Genomic DNA, 25524 nt, shown 5'->3' on the forward strand with positions numbered 1-25524 from the left:
CGTGGGGATTGGACTGTGACTGGGAAGCTTCCCCGACGCAACCGGGAGGGGGCGGAGCATAGGACGGTTTCGGCCCCAGGCTAATACTCGAGCCTTGGGCCTTGGCAAAGACGGAGGTGGTGCTTGTATGCACGTAGGTGAGTACGAATTAAGGGGGCTTTCTTGGGGGAGCCGTGGCAGTGCCGGGGGCGGGCGGCGGACTAACTGACTGACTGAGCCGCGAGGGTAGCGAGAACGGGGGAGTGGGAAGCGAGGCGGGTCCGGGTGGGGCCCCTCTCGGTTGGCCTGAAGTCGCGTTTGAGGAACGGGAACCGTCGAGAGCAGCGGAAGACCGTCCTTTCGGGTGGGAGTGGATGGAGGGTGGGCTCCCCTCTCCGCTGGATTGATCTCTCTCGGGGCTCAGAGCCGCGCCGTGTGGTGCCAGGCCCTGGCTTCATGAGTGGAAGGGGTGAGGGACGGCCGGTCTCGCCGCCTCCGCGCACAAGCGAGCGACCCGATTTTCCTCGCCTCCCCTAGGCCGGGTTTTGTAACCGCAGGCGCAGCCCGAGGCAGCCCTGGGCGCCCCTACAAAGATGAGTGCTGTTAAGCCCCTCACGTCTCGCAGCGACGGGCGCAGCTTCCTTTCTTCTCCTGGAGAGGCAGGCCTCCCTCCCGTGTGTACAAAACCAAACAGGCCCGGCCCATTAAACAGTGCCGCACGTGCCCCTGTCAAGGAGACATCCTTCTCCTAAGAAGAGCCTTGCTGGCCGTAACACTGGGTCAGACCAAAGGCCTGTCTAGCCCAGCATCTTATTTCCCACCGAGAAGAACCAGGTACCCCCAAGAAGAAGAAGAACACGAGCGCAGTAACCCTTTCCTACTTGTGGGCCCCATCAACGATGAGATTCATAGCCATACTGCTGCCTCTTTCCCCTAGGCTTCATGGCCTTTCAGGATTGATAAATGTCTTTGTTGGAGGGGGAAGTAACTCTTTGGTGAGAAATGTAACTCAAGCTTCGTGTCAGGAAATGCCCTCAATAAAACAAAAGCAAAAGCATCGTCATACCGTATCCTCTGTAGCCAACCATCAGAGCACCTTCCAGTATCCCAAGAGTGAGAATGGTGGGGTCTTTCGCAAACAGCAGTGTTGGCAGTACAGTACACCCTGGTACTTGTTCTCTGACAGGGGATTTTTACAGTGTGACGGATGTTTAGGAGGCACAAGCTGTTGAGTAAAACACGGTGAAAGTTAGGAGGATTTAAAAAAAAAAAAAATTGTCATTCCACTCCCAAGATAGTTGGGTTATTGATCTTTAGGAAATGGGAGGGGAAATGCCTTCATTTATGTTTAGCATTCTTTATATATTATGCTTAAACTACCCTAGATAGGCCTGATTTGATTATTTATTTGTGTTATTTGAATGGTTGTTTGTATTAGTGCACTTTTTTCCTGGTTCACATGTGACAAGGACAATTGTGAACAAGAACCATGGCATCTGAATTTGAGAACCCGAATCCAAGTGCGAGAATAATGACATTCCACCCAACTATGGAAGAGTTCAAAAACTTCAGCCGTTACATTGCGTATATAGAGTCGCAAGGAGCTCATAGAGCTGGACTGGCAAAGGTAAAACAGACCACAAAAGTGTTCAAAATGTTATCTAGATGATTCAGAAAAATATAGTGTATAGTTAACTTACTTACATGGGGGTTACATTCCAGAGATCACACCTAAAGCCAAAATCATGTTTAGTCCAAACCCATTATGTTTAGTGACGGGTAGGATTGCCAGATTTTCCTGGAACGCCACTCCCTTTCTGCCTGTTTTATTTTTTTTAGATAAAGCTGAATGAGCAAATGTGCCTAAGTTGCCTTACTGTAATTTGTTGAGAACCACAGCATAGTGCTAATGAGAAATGTATTTTGCAGTGAAGACGTGTCTTTGGAAAGTTTTGATACACAGCTGCATGCCGTTGATGCTAAGGAAATAGTTCTTATTTTCATTACAAATAGGTCTTAATATTCCTCACTGATAAAAATTGAGTTGTTTAGATTTTCATAGTCAGACATAGAAATTTTGCACGTTGTCTAATACTATTTGCTTAACAATATTTGAGATGAAGGGTGATTCCCCCCCATATTAAAAGTTGAGACATTTTAATGACTGTATAATTCTAACCGTATCTACTCAGAAGTGTGAGCTATTTAATTCAATGAGGCTTAGTCCCAACTAATTATATCAAAGCATTATGCCAATGAAAACTATATTATAGAATCATAGAATTGTAGAGTTGGAAGGGATCCTGAGGATTATCTACTCCAACCCACTGCAATGCAGGAATATACATTCGTACCCTTGGAATAATATCTTATGAAATCATGTGCCTTACTGGGTTACTTCTACAGGTTTTATTTACTTGCTATTTTGAACCATTGTATCATTTGTCTTTTGAACTTTCTAGGTTGTTCCTCCAAAGGAATGGAAACCACGCAAATGGTATGATGATATTGATGATGTGAACATCCCAGCTCCTATTCAGCAAGTGGTCACAGGCCAGTCAGGCCTCTTCACACAATATAACATCCAGAAGAAAGCTATGACAGTTCGGGAGTTCAGGAGGATAGCAAATAGTGATAAGTATGAAAGTTTAAATACATTTCTATTCTGTAATTTTATTTATAATAGTGATAGCCAACATGGCACCTTCCAGATGATGTTGGATTATACCTGCAATTCCTGGCCATTAATCATGCTGGGTGGGGCTAATGGGAGTTGTAGTCCAAAACACATGGAGGGCACTACATCAACTACCTGCTCTAGTTTCTTTTTTTAAATAACTGCCAAGCAATGCCCATGTATGACCTGTCCTTTAGTTTTAACAGAAAGAACAGATCTTCATACACAAAGGCTTGAGTCAGCCCCAAGGAGCCCCTGCTGCACATTGCAGTTCTTGCACCCATAATAAACTGTTTCCTCCTGTTCTGTGGCTCATAGGAATTGTGTTTATCGCTGCTGACCATCCAGGAACACTGGTGTTCTTTGTCAAAGATTATCACCAGAATAATTGAGATAAAATTATTCAGTCATGTACTGTATTTCTTAATGGTCTTTTTCTTCTCAAATTATGCAAATCAGTTTTTTGGCAAAGAACTTGAGCCTGATTGCATAGTGTATAAACGTTATTACTAAAAGTAGAAAAGAACAAGAATGGAACATTTGGCTTCTTAGTTCTGCATGTTTATACTTATACATATTCCCTCTATCCATAGTGCTTATCTAATCTGTTTTCTATAATACATTTTTATTAAGACTAATCTGTTTTGTTTTTTTTAAATGACTGCTACTTTTTCTGACATTTCTATGAGATATGCCTATGAAAAAGAAAGTGAAAAGCAACTGCCTTCTATTTTAGATACTGCACCCCTCGATATACTGATTTTGAAGACCTTGAACGCAAATACTGGAAGAACCTCACATTCAATGCTCCAATATATGGTGCAGATGTTAATGGCACACTCTATGACAAGGTAAGAAGCAAACTTATGAATAGGTGTCTCTAACTTGTGTATGGTTTACCTTGCTTTCAGTAGTGATTACAAACTCTTAGCCTTGATGCTGAGCTCTAACCATTGTATGGTGTCACTGAAGCAAGTGCAGACTTACCTGTCCGTGTTGCTGAAATTATCAATAGGGCAAGGAGTAGAGGTTAGCAGTAATATAGGACAAATCATATTAGTTATTACAGCTGATAAGATGTTAATTGCTTGTTTCTGTTTGGCTTCATTTAATTTCTTCAGCATGTAGATGACTGGAATATTGGCCATCTGAATACAATTCTTGATGTAGTGGAGAATGAAAGTGGCATTACTATTGAGGGGGTGAATACACCATATCTCTACTTTGGAATGTGGAAAACATCATTTGCCTGGCACACAGAGGACATGGACCTCTACAGCATCAACTACTTGCATTTTGGGGAGCCCAAGTCATGGTGAGAGAATCTGTTACGGAAAAGCATTTTGTATATAACTTATATTTACCATTCTGTATTTCTAGTAAGAGTCTCATGGGCAAGCAAACTTTCTGACTTCCTTAGTTTGGAAAAGAACAAAATTGGCCTATAAATGTTGGTAGCTTAGCAATTGAAATTATTTCCCCATTATTTCCTGTTATTATTACTACTACTATTATTATGATATCTAAAGCTCTTCAACCCCAAGCTCCGCTATGCTTTTTGTTTACTTAACGTGTTTGTGACTACAGGTACTCCATTCCTCCAGAGCATGGGAAGCGGCTGGAACGCCTTGCTAAAGGTAACCATCTCTTTCTGTCTCAGTGGATGTATGCAGTTGATTGTTTCTGAAGAGCCATAGGATCTACTTTCGCTTTAACTCTACCATGGCAATAACCCTAATCCAGCATTATAAACCTAACAGCAGGGAGGAAGAACTTTTTGCACGTGAGGGAAAAACCTTTTCTAGTGCAGCAACTTACCCTAGTTCCCATACAGTTCAACTGACAGGTTAGTGGAGTGATGAAATTTATTAAATCACAGTCAGTTTCTGAATGTTGAAATGAGCAATGTTGGAAGACTATTACCCTTGCACAGCTCCCTTTTCTTTTTTAAGGACTACATAGGTGAAGATCTGGACAAACATTCATCTTTTCATGTATCTTTTGCTATGTCCTTGCAGCTGAAAGAGGAAACATTACTCATCAGCACAATCCAGTAGATCACTGTAATAATCGTGCCAAAATGTATAAATATACAGTATATAATACAACAGTGATGGTTGTACTGCTGGGAGCTAGTTTTGGCTTCCTTGGGCAATGCCTGACATTGGAGAAATTGGAAAACCATTTCAAGAAGAGACCTTGGGTGTAGGGAAGGACTGTACCCCAGTGTGTAGTGCACATATCCTTCATAATGGAGCTCCAGGTTCAGTTCTCGGCATCTCCGGTTAAAGACCGAGCAGGGCTGGGGAATATCTCTGCTGAGAGACTTGGTCTCTGAATGAGTGTGTGGGAAGGGAAATTTCTTTGTGGTGGTAACCATTCTTAAAATCTGGGAATGAAGTGTTTGTTTTTATTCCTGCACTCCTACTTGGAGGGGGGGCGTTGAAGTTAGGCTGATTGTCTTAATTGTAATCTGTTTAGGCTTTCAAAATGTTTTTTACTCAGCTTGATTAAAGGAAATCCACTAGTTAGCTTCACTTTCTTTGGAACCTACAAACAAGATGCAGCTTCTATTAAGAGTCTAAAAAACGGATATTAATCTCCACCTTAGTTCTTGGGGTTTTTATTGTGAGGTGTCCCCCTCCCCCATTTTCATTATTTTGGTCCTTATTCTGAGTCTGTGACATAATTCGTATTGTGCTATGAGATGAGATAAGGAAAGACTGTCCACCTTTCCATTAGAAACAAGTGGGTACAGTCACCTTTGAGAGAGCATGATAATGGTCTGATTTTTTTGCAGTCTTGTCTCTCCTGCTTGAGTAGCAAGAGTCGAGAATAAAGTATTAAATAATGTAGCCAAATGGTATTTATGTGAGCAGCCCTTTTCATCCAGGAACACATATAACATCTTTACTTAAACAGGGTTCTTTCCTGGAAGTGCCCAGAGCTGTGAAGCTTTCCTTCGTCACAAGATGACCCTAATATCTCCATCAATATTGAAGAAATATGGCATTCCATTTGACAAGGTGAGAAAGGAGCATTGGCATTACTGCAGTTTTAGAGTACATCTAAGGAAGCATCAGGGATCCTTGTAAGATGACAGGAATTGGATTTCTGAGTTGATGAAAACACCAGAAAATACAAAATCTCTTATGAGATCCCTTAAACTTTGGCCTTCCTATTTCTAGAAAGGTCTGGTCTTAAACTTACTGGACAAGATATAATTCACTTGCAGAAGAAAACTAAGGTGCAGGGTTTGATGCTGTGCAGAGGGATGTAGCAAATTATTGTTTGTTTAATTTGTGCCTACTTAGCATAACATGCCTTAACATAGGGGTTGGCCACATCTCTATTCTAATAACAGTTTCACAGTTCTAATTGAAATGGAAAAGGCACTACTATAGCATTGAAAGATAGTTTTAGTCACTCAGTCTCAGCTGATACATAATTTGTCTAAATATTTGTTTACAAATGTACATGTGGCCAAATAAAATTTTAACTAAAATGTATGTTGCACCTCATTTCTTCTTCTGTCCAGATTGAAATATGCCATATATAGTTCAGTTTGCAGAAGCTCTCCGTCTCCTAGACATTTGAGAATAGTGCAAGTAAATCAGCCTTTGACAATTTAATTATTTGAGCAAAAGGGTAATTGAGCCCTATGATTTTGGATTCATAGTATTAGAACTTACAAGTAAGAGATAATGAGAAATGCAGATAATCTTAAGTGGCCTTCCTGTCTTACAGGTGACCCAAGAAGCAGGTGAATTCATGATAACCTTTCCTTATGGATACCATGCTGGCTTTAATCATGGCTTCAACTGTGCTGAATCTACTAATTTTGCTACACTTCGGTGGATTGAGTATGGAAAGCAGTCTGTACTAGTAGGTGTCAATATGCTTGCTGCTTGAAAAAAAAAATCCCTACTTAACAGCTTGATTTTTTGAAAAGGGGATCTTGGAACTACTGTATTTTTATAACAAATATTTTTGTTGGTGATTCTGGGCTGCAAAGTCGAATCAGCCAGTTTAGTCTTTCTAAGATTGATTATGCTTAAAAATGTGCAGTGGGAGGACTTGATTAGAGAACTTTGGAGTCCTTTACACCTCTACCCCATTCTGGTAAGCAGCGGTGATTGTTGGTATAGGGAGAGCTCTGATCTTGCTTCCATCTTTCCCCACAATGGCCAAGTAAGTAGCCACAAGTAGCGTCAGGGCAGCTTTATGGCACCACTGCTCTGGCTGCTCCTGCGTAGTTCCCCAAATAGAGGCAAATCTTGTTTAATCTACTGTATAAAGCACAAGACTTGTGAAATAACAATGTGGCAATGAGACTTGTTGAGTTTCCCAGTACTCTTTATATATGTTTTGAGAGAGAGATTTTATTGAACCTCCCAGTGCTCTCCCATCCAAGGGTCTGATCAGAGCTGCACACTGATCAGAGCAGTGGGGCAGCTACAAATGGTTCTAGGCCATTCACTGGGTGCTTTTTTATTTCATCATTAATCATTTGTTACACCAACTAACAAATGTGTTGATGTCAGAATACAGCTCACAACTTTTGATATTAAGAATATTAGACAGGAATTGGATGTACACACTTATTACCCAGCACTCCCCAAATACATTTCCAATTAGTCAGTGGAGCCCCCTGCCTCTGTTATCTACTCCCTTTTTGCACATTATTATTATTTTCAATCTCAAGTCCTAGTACCTGCTTATTAGTTCTGACTGGGAATGGTATGTGAAATCATTGGAGGGAAAACATGGTAGCAGAGTAAAGTAACATTGGACAGAAATAGAAATAGAAGTGGCCTCACTTCGTTTGTTATTCCATGCAGTGTTCATGTCGAAAGGACATGGTCAAAATCTCCATGGATGTCTTCGTGAGAAAATACCAACCAGAACGCTACAAGCTTTGGAAAGCAGGGAAAGATGCAACTGTCATTGACCACACACTTCCAACTCCAGAGGCAGCTGAGTTCCTTAAAGGAGAGCTCCTCCAGAAAGTTAAGAAGGAGAAGCAATGTCCTGAGGAAAGTGAACCTGAAGAAGGATGCAAAGCAGAGGAAGATACGGAGAAGAAGAGGTATGTTTGTTTTTTATACCGTGCACAGAAATTGTGAAGTGGCCAATTCAGGAGCTGGATATTACCTTCCTTTCCTACGGACAAATTTGATCAAAAGTGATGATCAACCTACTTAAGGACATGGCCATCAGCAAATTCTTGTTTTGATGTTTTTCTGGCTCACAGAGGGGTGATGAATATTTAGATGAATGCAGGAAATAAAAAGCATATAGCTGAGAAGTGCTATTTGATCAGCATTTTCTTTAAATATATTTTCACTGTAGGCTTGTGAAGGATCATTTTACAGAAAAAGCTGAGTTGATTTAATATATTGCAAACATCTGACTAGATTACCCTGCCTTTTCCAGCCTTTTCACCTTAAGTCTGTATCCATGGTGGATACATTACATTGAATATGGCTACTCCATGGCTAAATAATAGTCAAGACCTTTATGTAAAACAGGGAGCTTTTTAAAGCTGAGGAGGAAATGCTGTAAAATTTATTCCAAGCATTGATGTCAATGAATGTCCATTTACTCTGTGGCAGAGTGGTATGGTTTTATCACCCTTCTCCGTTGTTGTCTCCGTCGTGATACATGCATTTATTTATTTTTGCAGGAAGTCCATTAGTCAACTAGTCCTGAGAGATAGCAACTTGCTGTGATGGCTTCAGTTGTGCTTAACTTGTAAGACTTGTTTTTGCAGCATGCCCAAGCATCGCATTGGAACCAAACGGCACCGCGTCTGCTTAGAGGTTCCTCATGAGGTGAGCCAAAGTGAGGCCTTTCCCAAAGAAGAGCTGGGTTCAGTGCAGTTTGACATGGAAGTGGCAGAACCACCTGTTGGACCTGTTAGAGAGCCTGTGCAACAAGGGGACCAAGGGCTTGCACCCCCAGGTAACTGCTTCAAGGTCTTGCTCCATTGCACTGCTCCATCAGCGTGTACCATGTTGCTGCGGTTTTATTCATACTGTCACTCTGGTGCCATGTACCAGGTGCAACACACATTAGATTGAAAAGGGCTACTGTTTCTGCATTACATGCAGAAATCTAGGCAGTAAATTAGCACGACCTTTAAATCTAACTACAAAATACATGCTCAAAGAAGCTGGGGCAATCACAGAGAAAGTAGATGGGTTCTTTGCAGTAATGTTCACCTTAAGTTATTCAGAGTCATTTGACAAAAGAAGTCCAATACTACCGTGTCATTAAAAGCTTTTAGAACAAATTAATAAAGTGAATAGCGGTTAGCCCCCATATCTTTTTTTTTTTAAGAATAATTTTTTATTAACCGACCAATCACATCAAATCAAACCAAATTACGTAAATTCCAAATTACACAGCCGAATTTTAAATTTTTGTTGGGGGTACCCATATTTCAAGTTCCGAAGGGATCCAATCAACTTCTTGCTTCTTACTGCTGTTTTAATGTCCACAAATCTAACCTTATGATGTTCATAGTACTATCCAGTCCTTTCTTATTATTTTTCCACATCTCTTGTTGTTATTTTCATATATTTTTCCTTTCTCTTTGTGACCTCTGATAGTCTCCGCAAGCTGGTTAGAACAGTTTGTAATCCTGCGTGGATTTTTTTTTTTTTTTTTAATCCAGTAGCCATATCCAGACGTTTTCCATATAACATCACTTCCATACATCAAAACAGTCTTAGCATCATTAATCTTCACCAATCTGCCTCCTTTCTCAAAACCTCTGAGGAGATTCACTAGGAATGCAGTCTGAAAACAAGTCCATTCTTCCTCCCAGCTATAAATCCTTTGGCAAGATGGCGACTCCGAATTAATTGCTGCGCCATTCCCAAAAGCTCTTATTGCTTCTCGGTCTCCATAAAGCATACTTTTGCTTAAAGTTTATCTCCACACAGACCTTAATCATCCTGCTTGGGTCAGTTCTAATGAGGAGGGGTTCTTGTAAATCACATAGAAGGAAAGTAAAAAAGGTCCCCCCCCCCCATTCAGCCCCATTGTCAACATACCCCGCCTTTGGTGTATCTTCATCATAAAATATTCCTGTTTCTCCAGCCCGTCGTCTTTTTTCGCAGAGGTCACTTAAATTAGCAGACTTCACTCCCCTTCTTCACTTGAAATATGTGCATTTGCTTCTTTTGTAATTAATTATTCCAAATTGCTGCAACTAGTGCGCGATCAGAGACAGCGTCCAGGAGAGCCGAGGTCCACACGGGGGCATTCTGCCTAGGGCCCTCACCCCCTTCTTTCGAATTAGGGGGTGATTTATGGGCATAGCAGGCAAGGGCAGTGTTCCCCATTTCCTTGGGACAACAAGGGAGGCTGCCTACTCTCATAACAGCCTCTTAATTACCCCGTGTGGGTCGGAGAGATGGTATTGTCGGCCATCTTCCAATGCGCCCCCTAGTGGCCCCCCGGTTAGCCCCCATATCAAGTGGTGTTCATCTGAAAGTTGTAAAGGAACTGATACAGAATTACCAAAGGGTTCATTGTGGTAACAATAAATTGCCTATCGTTAAAATCCTTAGAAGGTAGCTAATATGTAGTGTTTTAAAAGATTTGAAATAGATTGGGAATGCGCGCTGGGACATGCAAGTAGGGATAATATGTGTCCCCTCCCTCTTCCCTTAATGTTGAGTTTTAACATTATGCAGGTAGAGAATTCAAAATGGACAATAATTTTTTTTGGGAAAAAATGCTTATGAAATGTGCAAGCATGCATGCTGAGAAATGGTGGGGTGGTGATGACACTGAGCTAGAATGTTTTCTTGGTGTTTGAAGTCATGGAATAAAAAGGTTGCTGGGGCACTGTTGACATAGCCAGACTTAGCTACCTGATGGATCACCTCTGGAAGCCTCACTTGGAATTTGTCTCATTTGGCGGTTACTAATGAGTGCTTTAAACATTGTTTTGGTCCAGAATATGCAGATTCCTCGGAAGTAAAATTTGAAGAACTGAAAAATGTCAAACTAGAAGAGGAAGAGCCAGATGCAGCTGTTTTGGATCTTTCCATCTCTCATTCTGTGACTTCAGCCTTGACCCAGTCAGCCATGAAGCAGAGTTCAGCCTCCAGCTCTCAGTCTGGCTCTTCAATGTGTTCAAGTTCTTCAGATTCTGAATCTCCTGACTTCCCCAGGCAGGCTCTTGAGCAAGCTGAAGTTCTCACAGTACACAGTTATGCTAAAGAAGAAGTTGGTGGCATGGACAGTGAGCAGCCCTCTGGAAAAAAAGCCAGTGCTACTACCCGTGTGAATGAACAGGAACTTGCAAAAGTAATTAGAAGATTAGTATTGGGATTGCATTACAAGAGCAGTCTTGCTGTAGCATATGCTGCAAGCAGACTAATGATCAGTGATATCTAAATTGTATGAATTGTGTAATGGATCAGGCTTGACCTTAAGACTGGTCTTCTTTTATGTAATGTGCTGTCAGCTTGATCCTTGTAGGGTTTTCCAATACAAGCCTAAGCTAGATGTTAAATAGGTGTGCATTTGTGCTAGGACTGTGTTTTCTGCTTTGGGCACCAAGTAACTCTAGATGTCCAAAAGCTATATATTTGCACCTCTGGTTTTTAAGACATGAGTACTTTCTCTGAGTGAAAGTCTTGTATGTCATGGAACGTAAGCCACAAAACTTTTCTGTCTCTTCTTCCTGACTTCAGTTCTGAAAATTCTCTCCCCCCCCTCACAATCTGTTTATGTTGTGCTGCATCTGTTGTCTGTGAAGAGATGCCCACTGACCTACCTCTGTCTTTTCCAGATGGCGAAGGAGTACATCAGATCAGTAAAAGACCGTAAAAAATCAAAAGGGCGTCGCCAGCCCCTGAGCAAACTACCACGTCATCACCCACTTCTGGTTAAAGATGGCCTCAGTGATGATGGTAAGTTCAGTGTTGTTTCCTTCCTGCAATAGAGGTCTGTTGTGGATGCTAGTGAGGATTGGAGATTCCCAGATGTGTGCCCTTGTGCAATTCCTGGGCAGACACAGATTTTTTGATTTTTTTAAAGCTGTGGGTATTGCTCACTTGTTTCCTACATGCATGCCACACTTGTGCAAAATGAACACATTTGAATGAATGAATTGGAAGGCAGGGACAAAGACAAAGGGGAATGCCTACTGGCATGGATGGAAGCAAGCAGATTTGGTCTCCAACTGCAAATGTGTGTATATGTAGACTAATGAGGTAAAATTTGAACGGAGAAAATGTGGATTCAAAATGAAATCCGCCCCCCACGTTATTCCTTGAAATATGTTCTCTTACTCATTTCTGGAATATTTTGATTAATAGTTCCTGAGAAGATGCAGTGCATGGCTAACTGAACTAGAATTACCCTGGCATTGAATTTTCAGCCAGCAGGTTATGGGCAGGTACAGGGCTTTGATCTGTTTTGGTTCCTAAAATTCAAGACACTTTTTGTATCTATTTAACATTTAGTGCGTACTGTGTTACTTCCAAGTTATTGATCCCATAAATTAAATAGGCTTGAGGATCATCATGCTAGAGCTTCCACTATTGCACCACATGTGTGAGAAACCTGCTTGTGATTGCTGCTGGTGAAGCAAACTTTCAGCAGGACTGGGCAGTTGTACACTTTTGGGGACAGTGAGAACAGTGTCGTTTGGTAGTACTTGTGAAATGGTTCAAACCGTTAAGGAATTTTCCAACAATCTATAAGTCCCTTGACTCCCATTGCAGCTCAGGTTTGTAAGCTTTGAAAGATCCCTGTGTATCTTATTGCAGAGATGTCAGAGCAGCTGGCACCAGATGAAGAAACTGAGGAGATAGAAACATGGGCAAAGCCACTCAGCCAGCTATGGCAGAATCGCCCTCCAAATTTTGAGGCAGAAAAGGAGTACAACTCAGCCATGGCTCAGCAAGCCCCCTATTGTGCAGTCTGCATGCTGTTCCAAACCTACCAGGTAAGCAGACCAAATCTTTTAGAGGTCTTTGTAGTGCACCAGCGCTGAGAGAAAATAGCCAAGGATATAATAAAAACTAGGTTGTGGGACATTGAACACCAGGAACTAACACCAGCAGCAGAGAAAACATGTTCCCCTCTTAACTTTCAACTTTCTTGGGCATATGAAATTAACCACAATTATCTTGAATTTTTGCTTAATCCTCAAGAAAGAAGGGCATTTTCGCTGGCCAGGTTTAATTCAAATCCTTCAAACCTCCTATGGGGAAGGTTCTCGGGAATGGTGGAAGGAGAAAGAATTTGCCCATGTGAAGACCATCAGGTGGAAACTCTTACACATATGATTCTTAAATGTAAACTATATGTTGATCTCCACCAGCAGTTCCTAGATCATAGAATCATAGAGTTGGAAGAGACCACAAGGGCCATCGAGTCCAACCCCCTGCCAAGCAGGAAACACCATCAGAGCACTCCTGACATATGGTTGTCAAGCCTCTGCTTAAAGACCTCCAAAGAAGGAGACTCCACCACACTCCTTGGCAGCAAATTCCACTGTCGAACAGCTCTTACTGTCAGGAAGTTCTTCCTAATATTTATCAACTGCATCCCCAAATGGGAACCAGAGTGTCATACATTTTCTGTTATTGGGGAATAATCAGGAGCTCACCAAGTTAGTGGCTAAATACCTTTATCTGGTTTTTTGTCGTCGAAACACATTGCAGACATCTGATCTCTCTGGAGACCTAGAGATCTAATGTTAGACTGCTTTGCCTCTTTCATTTGACAAATGTTTTGTGTCACTGGAAAGGTGGGAATTCTGTACTGATTTGCTATGGATATTTGTATGTGATGCCAATAAGAGGTTTGAAGATGATTCCATAGAGAGTTACTTGTGAAAATAACTGTGGGGTATGGATCTCTTTAAATCGTGTTGGATTGTTTCCAACAGCTGCTAGAGCCTACCCTTATCAACACCTTCCATTTAGCTTCTCTGAGCCAAATCTATTAGAAACCTCTGTAGCAGTTTGATGTGACCCAGGAAGCATGGAATATGGAGCAAGATGATAAAACAGAATGGGTACTATAATGGGATTACAGTACAAGATAACTGGGGTCTAATTTAGCCTGTCTAAATTTAACTGGGGTCTAATTTAGCCTGTCCTGGATCTTGGCACATGATTACTTGTTTAAATGTAAATTACTTGTTTAAATTGTTTAAATTATTTAAAATTATGCCCTCACATTTGTACCTTGGTCTGGCAGCAAGTTGGCTTACTGGGTTGTGTGGGGGGGTTTTGACAGTAATGTTTAGTGTTTCTTTCTCACTAGGGAATTCTACTAAATCTACATCTGATTTGTCACTAACCTTGTCATTGGCTGTGTTACTTGTCTGTTTAAGACTAGAGTATTGTAGTTCTTGTGTTCGGACAGGACTGTACCTGATAGGTAGCGTACTGAATGAGTAGGTGGTCTTTGTTATTACCTACACTCTTAATTGCCTTGCCAAACTGGTGTCCTATTAAATGACTCTTTTTCCTCCTCTTACAGGCAGATTGTGGAGGCCAGAGCTCGCAGGCAGCTCCAGATGCTGATGGAAAGATGAGAACTAAGCCCCTGATTCCTGAGATGTGCTTTACTACCACTGGCTGCAGCACAGATGTCAGCCTCTCCACTCCGTACTTGGAGGAAGATGGCACCAGTCTTCTGGTCACTTGCAAACAGTGTCAAGTTCGAGTACATGCCAGTGAGTACTAAAGATCCTGGGTGTGATCCTGTGCTATGATATTAAATGCTGTCCCTCCATTTTACTCTGTTTTAAAAAGGGAGAGATGGACCTGTGGTAACTCACTGCTCCTTTTTTTTTAAAAAAAAGCAGGGAAGGATGCAGAAAAATATTATTGAGCTGCCTTTTGGGAACTACCTTGATTTGTACAGAGAATAAAATGAACAAGTGCATGGAATACCTTGCATTAGTGTGAATTAGCTAAGAAATGAACAGGAAATCTAATCTGTGCACATAGTAGAACTAGAGCATGCCAAAGAAATTATGCAGCAGATTTAAAAAAGCATACAGAAAGCATTTGCACACCACACATAGTGGAACTGTGAAATTCTTCCACTTGAAAGTTTGTATAAGAGTTCATTAAAAAAAGACAGCAAATGATCAATAGGAATATCAGCTGCTATTAGGATTGCCACAAAAAATTGTCTACATAATGTTTTGGGTATTCTTAACACTTCCGGTCTCTAGCGATTTATAGTGAGAAAACTAAATCTGGTTAGTTACCCAGTTTTAATAATTTAGCCCCTCATTCCTAACAGTGACCAGAGTCAGGATCTGAACCCCCACCTACCCCTACTCCCATAGCTGTTTTTAGGTGTTGAGTAAATCGTGAAGAAATGTGGGTATTCCCATTTTGAAATAAAATATGAAAAGAGTGTAAGAGGCTCAGTGCTATTGTTAGATATGTATTACTATGATTTGAATGGGTGATGGAATGGTTAGTCTAAAGTCTGCTCATGTTCTGGTGTTGTCTGTTTCTTCTCCCTCTGGTCTGAATGCCATACTGTTGTGTTCGGGGACGCAACTGCCGTATTCAGCTATGCAGTGATTAATTGTATCAGTAAATAAAGTTACTGAAGCAGGAAGAGTAGAGTCTGAAAAAGCTTGCCAGTTTAGTTATATGCTGCTTCTTGACAGTGAGCTGTGGCCAAAGCAATTTACAACATAAATCAATTTATCAAAATACAAAAAAGGAAGGGGGAGAAATCAGTTTACAAACCTACCAATAAATCCAAATAGGATAAAATCAGTAATTCAGAAAACATTGAAGAAATAAATAATCTAGATTTAACTTACATTTTGCTCCATATTTATGTATTAATGGACAATACACACACACACACACACACACACTTATTAGAGAAAAAATACTTCTGTTGAAGTTGTATGTTCATTTGTGTTAGGTTGTTATGGAGTAGCCCCTGCGAAAGCAACTGAGGACTGGAAGTGCTCTAGATGCAAAGCTAATGCCTTAGAAGAGGTAAGAAAATCTTGAATGTCATACCTTTTGCTAAAAAACTCTTGTGTATACGTGTGGGCCTTGACTCAATGCTACTGGGATAGCTTTTGGAATGCTATACATGAAAATGTTCTATTGAAATGTAAATAATATTGTGCGCTAGTTTTTGTTACGAAAATGCTTCATGGAATTGTCTCAAAGGAAATTGGAAGGTTGACTTATTGAAATATATAGGCAATGACTGTTTTAGGCGTGTGCAATTGATGTATGACTGTGCATGCATGTATCATGCTGTCCCCAAAAGTGGCTGGAAAAGGGAGTGGAACGGAGCAGGTTGTGCTTACATGCACTCCGCTGCTGCCCATGGGGGGTCAAGAACGTAACCTCCACACAAAGCAGTCAGTCCTTGTATTTGTGTCTGTGTTTAATGGTAGCCCGTCCATTGAATGCCTCATACTGGAACTGTTACAAAGTGCAAGATTCTTTGAGGTAGCTCTTTTGAAATTTCCCTAAAGCAGTAGGTCAGGTTGCACATTGAGATTCCATGTTAAAATTAATATTTATGGTGCTCATTGAGAACCATTATCTGGTCTGCTGGTTTAGAGAATTGGGTCCTGTTTAGTATGTGACTTATAGGTACTTGAGCTGATAATGGAACTGGTCTGTAAGAGCCACTACCTAACAATTTGGTTAGGATGCTGTATATAGGCTTAGCATCCAGCTGAATAAGGCAGAGTTCCTGCTTCACCTCCACCTTCAATTTTCATTGGTGTAGGAGGACTTCCTCTTCATTTGTTCTAGAACTCAACCCCATTGAGTGCATTCTGCCCAGCATGAGGCATATGTTAAGCCCTTCATTTCTGCAGGTTTCTAGTAGAATTGGTTTGACTTCTCTTCCGCTTTAGTATGCTAGCTTGACAAAAGTGGTTAATGCAATAAAAAGAGAGATAAGCTTGTACAATCTGCAGGACTGAGCATTTTGTGTGTTTGAGAGAGATAGGAAGGTTCTGTCACAAGGATGAAAGTGAGAATTTCTTCATTTCTTCTGTTTTGGTAACGTGGCTTTTTTCCTTACCTGTCAGGATTGCTGTTTGTGCTCACTTCGGGGAGGTGCACTTCAAAAAGCCAATGATAACAAGTGAGTACTTGGGTAACTGAATATGGAAGGGATGCAGGTGGCGCTGTGGTCTAAACCACTGAGCCTAGGGAAGGTTGGCGGTTTGAATCCCCACGACAGGATGAGCTCCCGTTGCTTGGTCCCAGCTCCTGCCAACCTAGCAGTTTGAAAGCACACCAGTGCAAGTAGATAAATAGGTACCACTGTGGCGGGAAGGTAAACAGCGTTTCCGTGCACTGCTCTGGTTTCGCCAGAAGCGGCTTAGTCATGCTGGCCACATGACCCAGAAAAACTGTCTGCGGACCAATGCCGGCTCCCTTGGCCAGTAAAGTGAGATGAGCACCGCAACCCCAGAGTTGTTCGCAACTGGACCTAACTGTCAGGGATTCCTTTATCTTTACCTTTTACCTGGGTAACCGAATATGGAAGGTCTTTTTTCCTAAAATGTGTCAATAATTCACTTAATTTGAAGCAACAGATCTGGGAATTATGAGTTCCTGTTTGGTGCAAAGTGGGTTGTGAGGAAGGACATTTGCTTACCTAACCTTTGTACAAGGCAGGGGTGGGTGTAGGTTTGTTGGTTTCAGATGCATCATCTCCTGCAGCCCATCTTTTATAAGCATGTGTTAACACTCCATCTTCTGATGTTGTTCAGGTGGGTTCATGTTATGTGTGCTGTGGCAGTTCTGGAGGCTAAGTTTGTGAACATCGCAGAACGCAGTCCAGTGGATGTCAGTAAAATACCACTGCAGCGCTTCCGGCTGGTAAGAAGGCAGATTGTTTTGTTCCTTTGAAGTGATCAATATTCCCAGCATATGCGTTTTGATTATTCTTCCATCAACATTCTTACAAAGGATGTAAAATAAGGTTGTTCAGACCAATAAGATAAGTGAATCTGGAGTGAGATTAGAAGCAGAAGCAATTGTACAGGTGTAAAGTAGAACACATAACCTGTATACTGTGCCTTCTAAGCACTTCGTATATGTTGTTCCAGTGATCTGTACAGCAGCCCTATAAGTTAATTATGTTGTATTATGTTGCAGATAGCAACTTAAAGCTGAAATTATAGCTTGCCTAATAGCTATAACTATTTGTTTTCTGCATTTACATCCTGCTCTTTTCCCATGAAACTACTAATTCCAAAGCCCTTCCCAGCAACTTTTAGTCAAAAGTATTCACCTTGCTCCTGCCTGCAAGATGGACCCATCTTTCCTAGATGTGTAATTATGAGGGGTTGAGAGACCCAAAAGCCTACTAGATACAAGAGATTAGAGGGCACTGAAATGCCAACAGCATTGGTCATATCAGTGTCAGGTTGAACACACCAGTTGCATTATAATGAGAGAGCAGACTACTTATGCTGCAGAGAAAGATGGGGAAAGTAAATTATCCCAAGGAAATGGGCCATTATTCTCCTGCATCCTATGTATGGTGTGCGGTTAACAGCCCTTTTCATCAGCAAGCAGTGTTGCATTGCATTTTGTTGTAAATTACCTTGAGCATAGCAGGGGAAATTTACAAAGCAATATGGCATAGACTACCTGCAGCTAACTAAACAGCATGAGTTCTCTATTATTATTCTTCACAGGGTTCTAGAATATCAGTGTTCATTTGTGGAAAGTGCAGTACTTTATTTACTTGATGGAGATCAGTAAGTGCATTGACATTTTAAAAATGAAACATAAAACACAAATCAGAACTGACAGACCTATTGAAAATAGGAATTTATTACATTTGAACCCAAACCCTCTCATCTACTTCTCACTTGAAAGAATGCAGATGACTTCTTTTTTTAAGAGCATAGGAAAATTCAGAGAACAAATTGTGAAGGGAAAAAGATGTTCTTTTCTACTGAGATAGTAATTGTTATACCTCCTTTCTGTGAAAGGAGACCAGTAATTGATTAGGGAGAGGACCAGGGATAAGCATTCATTTTTCATTTTTGTAGTAAAGATGAATGAATAAGCTATTCACTGGCAGTTGGCTAAGGACACAGCAAGTAAAATCCAGCTGTAGTTTTTTTATGGAATACAAGTGTCCCTGCCTAGCTCAAGAGTCTGTCATCATCATTATCATTATTAAAATATATATATTGCTATTCATCAAACGATCTTTGGGCAGTTCACAAGATAAAATACAAGATAAAAACACATGGAAACTTGAGCCAGATAAATGACATACTGTCAGGGCTTCAGGTCTCCTACACTTTCACAGCTTTTGAGACTGGATAAGCAGAGGCAAAGGTGGGGACAGCATTGATAACTTAGTCACACTTCTCCGTAAGAGATTTTCCTGCTACCCTCTTGATATTACAGTAGCTCCCTCTCACTCACTCAAAATATCTCTCAAATTTAGTCTGCTGTTTTCAGGGTAGTGTGGTGATATGAACATAATTCATGACTTGTTTTTATTTATGCTTTGGAAAAGCCTTTGTGTTTTGTTCCCACCATGCCTTCATCTCAGTCTTTCATATTACTGTACTGTTAGAATGGGTATTATCAGTCCATTAACAGTTGCCCATTTATCTTATTTTGTGAATAACCTGCTTCTGTTGTCAGGTATTTCATGTTTTTCAGCTGATGTTGTACAGCTAGGTTGGCACTCTTGTTTATGTACTAGTTCAAAGCCCTGTGCTCTAAATGAGATGCTTGTTCTTTCTCATTTGGGTATTAGACTTTTGGGCATATCAGATATGACATGAGAGCAGCAGGGATATTGGAGGCACCATTCTTGATAATTTCTCAGCAAATTATTACAGGGAAAGCCCTGTAAGAATTGTGAGGAGACTGCCAGGGAGGGACAACTAATTGATAAGCCAATAAAAATGATTCATGAGGAGTTTAATGGTCCATCCATTTTTGTGACAAACCCTTGAACAAAAGTTGATGTATTACAAAGCTCACATACATAGGTAAGCATAAGATGCAAATGGTTAACATTTATTTGGAATTTGGAGATATCCACAACATTTGAAAAACTGTCTCAATATTTCTAAATCAGTCCTATATAAAGTGTGCTTCTTTCAGTACCTCAACTTTAAAACTGTAGCATCCAAGCCAGATTTGAAGCTGATATGGCTCACTGTCCTTTCTGGTTGTCATGTTCCTTGAATCTGTTGACCCTAAACTGGTTTGTTCACAGAAATGTGTTTTTTGCAAGAAGAGACGGAAGAGAACTGCTGGCTGTTGCGTGCAGTGCTCTCATGGCCGCTGTCCTACATCCTTCCATGTCAGCTGTGCTCAGGCAGCTGGAGTCGTGATGCAACCGGATGATTGGCCTTTTGTGGTCTTCATTACTTGTTTCAGGCACAAGATTCCATCCCAGGCAGAGGTAAGGTCATGGAGGCTGTTAGATTTGGTTTAACTGTTAAAGTCATTTGCATATCCATACAGGGATGAAAATAGTTAGGAATCTAAAGACATGCAGCACCAGCAAAACACATAGCTCTTGGGAGGGGAAACAGTGATCTCCTTTGTTCAATGGAGGAGCATATCATTTTAGGGCTCTGTGTTAATTGACAGCTTTGGGCAAGTTATCTTACCCTTCCTGGACATAAAATGCATTGGAAGTGCTTCGCTCCCTGATCAGTGGTCCATAAGCTTGGAAGTTTTATTTATCTTGACTATGGCTCTTCTTTTTTCTTCAGCGAGCCAAGGCTGCTCTTCAGGATCTTACCGTGGGGCAAGCAGTGATCAGCAAGCACAAGAACGGGCGTTTCTACCAATGTGAAGTGGTCAATCTGACCAAGGAAACCTTTTATGAGGTCAACTTTGATGATGGCTCCTTCAGTGACAACTTATACCCAGAAGACATTGTGGTATGCTATGTAATGAAAGAGCCATTCCACTAGAGGGTGTATAGTTTAAGGAAATGCCTTCCTGAATGTTCATATTGCATCTCAGTTCACATTGCTGAAGTATTAGTGTTCATTGAAGTGGGACAAATCTCTAAAGCACCTGAACAGGGCTCAGCGTATCACTTTGGGCTGTAGGATGTAGACTCTGAATGGAGCACTTAAAATGCCTGACTGCTTTATTACAAATATTTTCCATTTCCTCCTCCTTGGCATTTTTGTACCTTTAGCATCATTTTTTTTAAAGGATGCCAGATAACACCAGCTGTGGTAGGAGCACATATCTGAAACACCAAGGATAAAGTGTTCTTTGTTTTTTATTGTTAAACCTTTACGTGTATTATTGAGAAAAAATAGGGTCATAGACAGGTATCTACGGAGATGAATTAGCCACGACTGGTTCCATGCTGTAGAACAGCTGTGCAGTTGTAGCACCAGATTTGAAGTGTAAACAGCTGCCAATTTAAGGCAGCAATGCTCTATGTGTAACACAAGTTTCATTCATAACAGCAACTAAGAGAGAGCAGTAATTCCACTTAATGAAAGGTCTGATGCCTCCTCAACCCCCATTCATCCACTCAACTGGTAACTCTCTCCAGAGTGGGTTGGATAGTCGGCAATATGTATTCTTCCCATTTGTAAATAGATAATGTTTATCTTTTTCAAAAAATTATCCCACATGACAGAGTCAAGATTGTCTCCAAATGGGTCCTCCAGCTGGAGGTGAAGTTGTTCAAGTGAGATGGACAGACGGCCAAGTTTATGGAGCTACATTTGTGGCTTCGCATGTTATTCAGATGTACCAGGTAAGGACTGAGTGAGAAGGGATTATACCTCTATCTTCTGTCTCCCCTGTCTTTTTGTATGAGTTTTTCCCCCCCTGATGGCTTACTAACTTGAAGGTCTACTACTTCTGCTCAATTCACAAACTTATTTATCAGTTGTACAAGTGGCAGATGGCATCTAGGCTGTAGCTTGGCCATAGTTAAGGAGCACTGGTTGAGCTGAGCATTTGAAATTTGACTTGCTTTAATTGTGGTTGTGTGCTATGATTCTAAATATCTGTCCAAGTCCCTTCGCAGTCCCCTCTCTTGCTGTTAGCCTGTCTTTCACCATTCCCACCCTGATGTCTCTTGAGGGCATATATGCAGATTCAGTGTTTGTTTCTCAGCATCAGTTCAACAAATGCAGAAGCCATGAGGGGACAGATGGTAAGATGGACATTATCCTGAACTCAGGAAGGCATGGGTTACTGTGCTCACTTGACAGTTGCCTGATTTTTCTGGATGTAGGTGGAATTTGAGGATGGCTCCCAGCTGATGGCAAAGAGGGATGATGTGTACACTCTTAATGAAGAACTTCCTAAGAGGGTCAAGTCAAGGCTGGTGAGTCAAGGAGCAGGGGAGGCTGATCCATATAGTTCTTTTCACAGAGAAGTAAAGTTATAACTCAGACCTTTATGTGCCTGAGATGGTTCATTTCATGTAGCTATGAGCATAGGTGCATTTTAATTATTAATTTATGATGAGGGGGGCACGATATCCCTGCAAGGTGCAATCCTTGATTTTAAACAGTGATCGTGGATCTTCTGAAAACATTGTAAAATCCCTTGTAACTAGCCCTAATTTTATTTTAATGACTGGCAAACTGAACTGATGCTTCAAAAGCTGCCATTTAAAAGTCCTGAAATTGAAAGCCCAATTGATCACCTGTTTGTGGGGATCAGCTGGGCCACCTCTAATGCAGAACATGAATGCCATTCTCATAGTAACTATTTTGGTTGATTTCTCTCCCACAGTCTGTTGCATCTGACATGCGCTTCACAGAGATCTTCACAGAGAAGGAGGTCAAACAAGAAAGAAAAAGACAGAGGGTCATCAATTCACGCTACCGTGAAGATTACATTGAGCCTGCACTGTACCGGGCCATTATGGAGTAGTAGTGGAGTAGTAGCTGGCAACAGAATTGCGGTGACCACCTCCAGGTGGATCCTAGCACTCCAGCACAGCAGAGGCCAAACAGACTGTCTTTACATCCAGGTTTTTTAAAAAAATAATAATGAAACAAACTTACCTGATTCTGCAGCACCTTGAAGGTGGTTGTCAAGTAATAGGATGGATTCAACTTTACTGGCAGACTCTAAGTCTAGAATTTGGGAGCACTAAATTCTCTGATTTCCTGAACCATTTGGCTCACACCAGCTTGATGGCTTCACTTTTGGCAGTGAGTTTCTTTTTGAAGTACAAACTATTCTCTACCAGAGGAAAATCTTCTTAATACAACCCCAGGGAGCAACAGACAGCTGCAGTGCTATGGATGAACCCCCTGCTTTTTCCTGGATTAACTGTCTGGTTCAGGGTGTGTTTCCCAGCTCACCATGCCTGCACAAAGCTGGCGATGTCACTGGTGCTTGACAATTAATTCCTTTTTATATTTATAACCCTGTTTTTGTCATGAGCACGTGTTTTTTCAGCATCACCTCTCTCAAACGGAGCCAAGTGGGATGAAGAAGGGAGAGTGAAACTGATTAGCTCCTTTTAGTCCCTACTTCTTGAACCTTTGATTTAAGTTTTTGTCCTATTTTATATTCAGAGACTTATTTACTCATGCGTTTAATTGTAATAGTATGTGCCTATGTAATAGGAAACTGTTTGGAGCCATTTAGCACGTGCATTCCTTGGGCAAGAGAATCCCAGGAAGTACCCCTCATTAAGGCAATAAGGACCGGAGGCATTCCAGGGCCCTGGTTCTCCTGGGAAGACGAGAAGTCAGGCGCAGGCATGTAGCAAGGATGCCTTGGAAAATAATTGTAAGCGTATCTCACTGGCATTGGCTCCAGCTTGTGGGGTGTCTTGAGTATAAGTTGAGTATTTATAAAATAAGTGCAAAGGTCAGCATTATTGGTATTTCTGTTTAGGAACTTTATGCTGGTTTTGCCCTAAACTAAGATGGTAAAAGTAGCAACAGAACTCGTGTATTTGGTCCTATCCAAGGTGTGGAAGTTCAAGGGGTATGATTTTGGGAGAGAGAAAGGGCTGCTTTGGTGCTTTACAACAATGGGGACAACTTTACGTACGTTCCAGAGAGAGTGCAAGCTACTTTTATAAATATGTTATTGTAGTGTATGTAGGGCCATATCATCATGAACATGCCCTTATCTGACCTTGGAAGATAAAAGTACCCTCTTGTTCATTTGGCTGCTCTGGCAAAGGATGTGGTGCCACAACCCTCTGTTCAGCTATTTCTCTTGCTGTATAAAGATGTGCTGTATCGGAAATTTTAGGGATGGAGTGCCTTCTTACACAACAGACTATGTTGTGGGGTAGGCCACTTCTTCTGTATCAGCCTTGCAGTATATATTGCAAATTCTTATAATGTAATTTGACCAAATTCTCCTTCAGCTTGCAAACACAATTTTCAGGCATTTTTCTGACTCTTCTCTCCCTTTATTAATTGTAATTTTGGTGTGGTCTGAGGCAGCCCATAACGGGGGGGGGGGGTATATAAATTTTGATAGCCAGTATTAACTTGCTCTGTGTGTTATTTGAGAGAGTCTAGGAGTGGGGTGACTTCAGAAGCAGTGTATGTGGGATCCCTGAACGCACACACATGTACATACACACAGCAGACTGGAAGATTAGAAAAGTCATTGCATCTCATTGATTTCTGTGACTGTCCTTTGAAGAGTGGCAGCTCCCCAAATGTATAAATCTGCCTTTGGAGAAACACTTCAAATATTCTTGAATGCTTTTCACTCCCTCAGCTATCTGGGTGGGTGGGTGGGCATACTTTTTGGTGCTTTGGGTAACAGATTCCCTCTGGTCAGTATTCTTCTGGTTCCCCAGGTATGATATTGAAAAGCAGAGTCTTCTATCTTTCTTTTTCCCAGGAGCCTCTTCCTGTCCCAGCTGGCATTTCCTGCATCTTGATTCAGGAAGGATTGTGTTTATATACAGAAATCCTTATGTTGGCATATTTTTTAAAATATGGCTTATTTACTGTTATGCTTCAACTGAAATAATGGGCTTTTCTGTATCAGCGTTGAAACTGAATCATTACCTTAAATATTATCAACATACAAGGGGGATTTTTCCTTATGCTTTTGTTTTAAATTGTCTATGGGAAAAACTAGTCTAGAAGGCATTTAAATTCACCCGATAAAAATAGTCTGAACTGTAGCTATACTGTGGCTCAGGGCCTTTTCTGAATATTTTTTAAAATGATATCGCGGTTGAATATGTGTGTCTCTGGAAATGGCTGTTCCTATTCTAGACTGTGGGTGAACCTGAAGATAGATTGCAACAGGTTAAAGTAAAACAAATTTATATTGTGTGGAGACAATATGTAAAGTACATTGTGGCTGAACCAGCACACTTTGTGAGAATTCTAAGGATTCTATCCGGGACTTACTATAAGTATTCTGCTCTACTACTATTATGGGTGTGTGTCTTGCTTCATTTAGATCAATTAAATGCATTGAATCTTAGTCAGCATAGGAGATCAGTGAAATAGCAAAGCAGGTGTCTGTCCCCCAAAATGCCAATTATTGATTAATTTTATATAATGACTGTGGGAACTCATTTGTACTGATATTTTAATAGGCTTTTGAGGAGTTAAACTCCTTGTTATTTGCTTCTCCCCTACTTTAAATACAAATTAACTGATTAAGATGCATGAACAGCAAGGAGCAGGCTGAACAGAGTGTTATTATTATATACATGATGTCATTATTACCCTTCTCTAAATTGGACTCCAATAATTTCTGACCTGTTTGAAGTTTTACTGGCTTTGGAATGGCAATGTGAGATGGAGACAAGATAGGCAGCTTTATGTATTGTTTTCAACCTGATCTAGTAATATAATTTTGGACTAGACTCAACTGATTAAATCTGAAACACTTTAA

At 41.0% G+C, this 25524-nt stretch overlaps 1 protein-coding gene across 1 annotated transcript; it reads left to right on the plus strand.

Annotated features, from left to right (window-relative positions):
- On the plus strand, nucleotides 1-25524 carry KDM4A (lysine demethylase 4A). Its single transcript, XM_081009356.1, has 22 exons — nucleotides 1-137; nucleotides 1418-1606; nucleotides 2442-2617; nucleotides 3393-3507; nucleotides 3778-3971; nucleotides 4244-4293; nucleotides 5579-5682; nucleotides 6404-6541; nucleotides 7498-7745; nucleotides 8430-8620; nucleotides 10629-10981; nucleotides 11469-11589; nucleotides 12451-12629; nucleotides 14177-14372; nucleotides 15596-15672; nucleotides 16734-16789; nucleotides 17424-17532; nucleotides 19910-20098; nucleotides 20415-20585; nucleotides 21308-21427; nucleotides 21914-22006; nucleotides 22420-25524. Exons 2-22 carry the CDS (start codon nucleotides 1469-1471, stop codon nucleotides 22558-22560), a joined length of 3159 nt encoding a protein of 1052 aa, XP_080865482.1. The 5' UTR covers nucleotides 1-137; nucleotides 1418-1468; the 3' UTR covers nucleotides 22561-25524.

Source organism: Podarcis pityusensis (assembly GCF_964106645.2).
Source record: "Podarcis pityusensis genome assembly, chromosome: 6".
In the NCBI taxonomy this organism is placed as follows: Eukaryota; Metazoa; Chordata; class Lepidosauria; order Squamata; family Lacertidae; genus Podarcis; species Podarcis pityusensis.

Bases quoted from the DNA above. Each gene is read 5' to 3' on its own strand.
- KDM4A (XM_081009356.1), top strand. From the start codon at position 1,469: ATGGCATCTGAATTTGAGAACCCGAATCCAAGTGCGAGAATAATGACA. The intron at 3,508-3,777 runs GTAAGAAGCAAA...TAATTTCTTCAG, and splicing joins ATGGCACACTCTATGACAAG to CATGTAGATGACTGGAATAT. The intron at 10,982-11,468 runs GTAATTAGAAGA...TGTCTTTTCCAG, and splicing joins ATGAACAGGAACTTGCAAAA to ATGGCGAAGGAGTACATCAG.